Here is a 6,000-nt window from a genome sequence, read left to right as displayed (position 1 = left end):
AAACAGGAGACAGAGGCGATTTGTGTGTACATAGCTGTGCAAGGCCATTAAACCAGTGTGGAATTTATAGGCAAGCATTAATGGACACTCCAGCACTTGACCACAGGAAATGACTGCAATATTGTTGTCTATATTGATCACTGTGTAGGAGAAAAAACACAAGAGGAGTCACACTTCATTTCTCAGGCTAGGTGTAACGGAGATGGTACTTTTTTTTTATAACTGTTCCCAAGTAGAGTATTTTTAATTATAGATCCTGTATCGATGTTAACAGGCAATGTACAGCTATGTGTTTGCAGTAGCCATTTGTATATATGTCCCTGCAGTATGTACATCCATACGGTTCTAAATACGTATCCACTTCTTTCACAACAATTGTTCACTCTCTATACTGCCCCTGTGTTGTTCCTCCTCCACAAGTGGAACGTTCTTGGGCGTTTTACCCCACTCTCTCTCTATATAGAGATGGTAAGGGTCATTTTTGGACTCTTGTTTTCTGGATCTGGTGTAAGCCAGGATAAGCCCCCCTGCCAGGCAGCCGTAAAAGATCATTATGAGTAGGATATACAAGTAAGCATCATCACTGTCATCATCATCATTAGGTGTGGCACTGGTGGCATTGATCCTGTTCAGCTCTTGCAGGATTTGAGCCAGAAGTTTTTTGAGACGCGATGTATCACTGCAGTTAAGGTCCATCATCAGACTTGTACTTATCCACGAAATACAAAATAATAATGGAAGACCCGAACGTGTTTCAGATTGCTGAAAGTATGTCACACCACAGGGAAAGAATCTTGCATACCTCCTCCCGCGTGCCACAGGATAACCCCTGTTTCGGTTTTAAAAGCAAGAATTAAATTATTCATAATGTAACAATGCTAGAATAATAAGAAACAATACACACACACACACACACACACACACACACACACACACACACACACAACTCTAACTGTAAAGTTTACAGGTATAAATTATTCCAAACGAGACTTGCAAGACGGATTTCTATGAACAAATATATTTTTTTTTATGTTGACCACTGTCCATAGTGTTGGAATCATTTAGGACACTAAACTTATGAAGAACACATAACTCCTTTAAAATCGGCTATTCAACTCTGTCCACGATAATTTGTGTAACGGGTCATATTGGTTGGTATACATTTTGTTGTATAAAATAAATAATTTTCCACTTTAAATCACCTGTTTAACCCAGGTTATCTTAATTGTGAGTTGAGAGCAAAAAAAGTGTATCCATGATACATATAAAGGATTATCACAATCCTCTACTATGTGCATTAATAGATTATTCATTGCATTTTTAAATTATTGCATACAAGTACTTAGTTTCTTAATAATGACATTTTCAGAAAACTAAAATTTCACTTGTAGCCAAAATATGAACTATACATTATTCATTAAAACGAATGCAGTTATTCTTTTCTGAGAAACATAACAACAACCAGCTGAATCCGGAGTTCCAGGATGCTATAAAACTTTATCGGCAGAGCAGATTTTTACCAGAAAGGCAGCTGTGTGAAGGATCTGAGTTGCAAAGAAAAGTCACACTAAGATGTGGTCCACTGAGCATTTAAACATACAGGAGCACAAGGTGCCAATGTTGTCAGTTCTAGAACGTTCAGAATCCTTAGTAAGGGGTGAGAAGACTAAGCATCAGATTAGGCATACTGTGATAAAGAAAGCATTATAAAGTTAATCACCTTCACTTTGCAGATCCTTCCTTACAGTAGATAGAGACAGACTGTGCTCCTTAATACTTGTGCTGATGATCTGTGGAGGAGAAAGGAGTGTCATTACATTTTAAATTAACGATCAGTCAACTACAAAAATAGCAAGAAAGAAATATTCTTAGTCATCGTGTAAACTAGACCCTTCTTGCACAACAACTAGTCTGTTCCCACCCAATTCCAATGAGAGAGCACAAGGTGTCCAATAACATGGGAAACACACTGCCTAAGAGATCTACAGTCACCTCTTTGCAGCCCGGAGCTGTATGTGAAAGGACAGATCCTAGATGTGGATAAACACCACACCCCCCACCCACCCGATAGCTCCCCCATTGGGGGTGGGTGATGAGAGGGGTCGTGTTTGGAAGGGTCACGTGGTTTTCATGGCTCGGATAATATATGGATCCTGGGAGGGACTTGTTGAGACGGGTTTATTGTGGGGATGGAAGTCTGTGACTTGTCACGCGAGGAAAATCAGTGGTAACTCGAGTGTTAGCATTAGGCTGGACTCGGGGTTACTTTGTTTTGAATGATGTTTGCAGCAATACAGACCCCGTGTACACTGTCTCACGTTATGATTTTAAGTCAGGATAACGTAAAAAATGTGTCCTCTGTCTCTTTAGACTAATACTCATGGTTGCCAAGCCTTGAAAATATCAATTCACAACCATTTATGCCGACACAATGTTTATGTAATTCTAAAATGTACACGTTAAAGTAGTAGCCTCTAGTGTAGAGGGGCCAGGGACGAAATATAGGGGTCCATATCAGCTATTAAGACCTAAAACCATTGGCAAGGTAAAACATGGTTCTATTTTTTTTATAGTCAGTCAATTTACTGACAACTTGCAGCCAGGGCCGTAACTAGGGCTGTGCGACGGGGCGACCGCCCAGGGCGCAACGCTAAAGGGGGCGCAATTTAGTAATATTTTAGGTTAATTTGGTTTAAATTGAGGGCTAGGGGGGCGGCATTTGTCTTTCTCGCCCAGGGCACTAGAATTCTAAGTTACGGCTCTGCTTGCAGCCATGGTAATACCTGCCTGTTGTTTTTTTTTTAATGAAATAGCAAAGGGCTGGTACTCATGCTGGTTTTAAATAGAGATGCTCACTGACCCCCGTGAACTGGTTTTGGTTTTGGATGTGGATTAGCTTCGTGTTTTGGTTTTGGCAAAACCGCCCTCGTGTGTTTTGGTTTTGGATTTTTTAGCAAAAAATCCTAAAATATGCTAAACTCACATAATTCTGCTCTTTTTTTGTTCCTACATTATTCTTAACCTCAATAACACTAATTTCAAGTCATTTGCAGTGAATTTGGACCACCTCACAGAACACAATTTATTATTTTCATACACTTTCGGACAAAGACTGCAGCAGCGACCTGGCTGGATGGAAAGCGACAGAGCAATGACACAAACACACGGCAGTTCTTAGCACATCTAGGACACATTGGCACACAGCAGTGGCAGAAAAGAAAAATGGTGCAAGATGGAAATGTCCTTGGGTCCTCCTTCCCTCCCACCCATCATTATGTTGAATCTTAAAAAGGAATCCAAAAATCGCGAGATCCGAAGACGTAACAATGACGTTTTGCCTTGTTTTCAAATCTGAAAAACGAGCGGCTCGTTACTCGGATCTGCAAAGTTCGGGTATATTCGATTCTCGGGAAACCGAGCCTGAGCATCTCTAGTTTTAAATCATGTACACAGCTTGAGTGCTTGTTAAAGAAGTACAACCAGCTGAATTGCTGGCAGACCTCACAGAACTGGAGATGTTTGCCATATTATTTACTTTTATAAAGCAGAGTGTATGTTTCCTAAATCCATTACTCAGGCAGCCCTAACAGTGCATATTCTCCATATCTCTTTGCTGGAGCACAGGTGTATTCATAACTGACTGGCAGATGTACTGATTATTTCACTTGTGACCAGAAAAGCATACACTGTTAGGGTTCCCTGAGGAGTAGATTTGGGGAAACTGATGTAAGCTGTTGCTCTCTGTTATCAGTCATCCAGACTCGAGGAGAATGTCTCTGGTAATATTCAGTAGTCATTCTGATGTGTATAGTAAAATATTCTACACCCACAGTCACTTTATTTAAAATGTTTTCAGCTATGAAAGTCTGATATATGGGCAGCACGGTGGCTAAATGGTTAGCACTTCTGCCTCACAGCACTGGGGTCATGAGTTTGATTCCCCAACAAGTCCTTATCTGTGTGGAGTTTTTATGTTGACCCCGTGTTTGCGTGGGTTTCCTCCGGGTGCTCCGATTTCCTCCCACACTCCAAAAACATACGAGTAGGTGAATTGGCAGCTATCAAATTGACCCTAGTCTATCTCTCTGTCTGTGTATGTGCATGTATGTTAGTGAATTTAGACTGTAAGCTCCAATGGGGCAGGGACTGATGTGAGTTCTCTGTACAGCGCTGCGGAATTAGTGGCGCTATATAAATAAATGGTGATGATGATGATATAGCTCAGTGACAGTGGGGTCTATTTATGTAGTGCAGTCCTGTTGGATAGGATCCTCTTTGCAGGCTGCATGCGTCTCTCCTTCTTAGGCCACAGTTGACAACTCAGTTTCTTCAATGGAGCCAGTCCCTTTTGCACAAGAGTTTCATTGGAGAGAGGAAGTAGCGCTATCCACCAATGATAAAGAAGACCCCTGTTACTCTTAACTATCTTATACAAATCGACCTGTATTTTATAATTAGTGGTTACTGAGGTGAAAAGAGTTCTTGGTGTAGGGATGGAGTCTGTGGGGAGAGATACTTTTGTGGAGATAAGGCAAAGCTGGGAGAATAGTGTTTTCTTTTTTCTTGACAGGAAACAGCAAGCTGGTAAGCGACACAAGTATTGTGGCACTATAGCTCTTTGTGCACCAGCGTACATCAAACACAGGAACACAGCGTTTACCTGCTCCTTATGCCTGCATGCAAGGCAATTCAGGCATTAGGAGGCAAAGCAAATAATGGTTTTCTTAGGTATGTTATAAGCTGGCGAAAAATTTGCTCACTAGCTATATAAAAATTGTATAAAACTGATATAATAGTGTCACTCTTGAATTTTGTGTACTAAATTAAAATTAACTTGGTATTTGGAGGATAATTGTGTCATTGGGTATGTTGTCCTATTTTGTACACTGTTGGATGTTACGTGGAGAATGCTTCCTTGGTCGGACATGTTGGACGCTGTTGGGTTAGATGCGCTTGCTATTACAAGATGTCATATTTGGTCATTGCATGTAATTTATTCATTAAGTATTTTACTAGTAAAAGATAAATTGAGTCATGCCTCATTATCGAGTATGTCCTGGATACATCAAATACAACTGTGACCTGGTTACAGACGGAAGACATTACAGTCATGCTTATCAACCAAGTGATAGAACGTTTGAAATATCTTAACATGTGGCAGTTTTAATGGGCTCAGATAGTTCTCCCAGAAATGTGGAGGAAAGTAGGATATTGTGTTGGTTGCTGTTGTTAAAATGTGTTTGTTATTGGTCAATGCTGGTAGAATACACCATACTTGCCAACTTTTCCTTGTTGGCTTCAGGGAGATCCCGGGGGAGGTAGGCGTGCAGGGGCGGGGCTTGACAAATCGCATCATTTTGGCACCGCCACCTAAACGATTGTCACAATTTTACCCAATTACTGCAGGGGGCGGGGCTAAGATGACATGATATTTGCATCATTAAGCCCCACCCCCGCAACTTATCTATTGCAGGGGCGAGAACCGGGAGGTTGCCCTGCTTTCCCGGGAGCCCAGGAGGTCTCCCAGAAATGGGGGATTCTTCTGGACATTGTGTGAGAGTAGGCAACTATGCGTTAAAGAAAAGCAGCTAATGAATCTCTAGAGACTGAAGTGTCTTTTACATTTCTGTCTCCATTACTGAAGTCATGTTGTCTTACCTGTCAGTCTTTGATTAAATTTTGGTCTCCATGAAAATGGCCACCTCCATAGGCATCAATACATGGACATAGGACAATTTCTGAACAGTGTCATCATGCCACAGATGGCGAAACCAACCACGTCTTGTACTGGCTCAGCATCAGGGAGAATGCCAGACTCTTCAGGGAGTGAGGGAGATCACCCCTATTTCAGGGAATCTCCCTGACATTCAGGGAGAGTTGTCAAGTATGGAATACACTACCCACCAGACTGAGGTCTGCTTTGTATTCTAGCTACTGTATGTAATTAGTATATGCTTTGTATAAGAATGGCCTCTGGTTCCTGCTCTGCATTTAACTACA

General features: G+C 41.4%; 1 protein-coding gene and 1 long non-coding RNA gene across 2 annotated transcripts; both read right to left on the bottom strand.

The window, feature by feature from the left end:
- Positions 1 to 366: 366 nt before the first annotated feature.
- Positions 367 to 696, bottom strand: KCNE5 (potassium voltage-gated channel subfamily E regulatory subunit 5). The gene has a single exon (XM_075186269.1). It carries the CDS (start codon positions 694 to 696, stop codon positions 367 to 369), a length of 330 nt encoding a protein of 109 aa, XP_075042370.1.
- A 6-nt stretch (positions 697 to 702) lies between these two features.
- LOC142100643 (uncharacterized) lies at positions 703 to 2,109 on the bottom strand. Its single transcript, XR_012678873.1, has 3 exons — positions 1,993 to 2,109; positions 1,721 to 1,790; positions 703 to 829 (listed from the first exon to the last, which is right to left on the bottom strand). It is a non-coding gene; the product is annotated as an uncharacterized LOC142100643 (long non-coding RNA).
- Between the last annotated feature and the right edge of the window lie 3,891 nt (positions 2,110 to 6,000).

This window comes from Mixophyes fleayi, chromosome 9 (assembly GCF_038048845.1).
Source record: "Mixophyes fleayi isolate aMixFle1 chromosome 9, aMixFle1.hap1, whole genome shotgun sequence".
NCBI lineage: Eukaryota > Metazoa > Chordata > Amphibia > Anura > Limnodynastidae > Mixophyes > Mixophyes fleayi.
The sequence above is the reverse complement of the archived record's forward strand: the minus strand, read 5'-3'. Positions and strand labels throughout refer to the sequence as shown.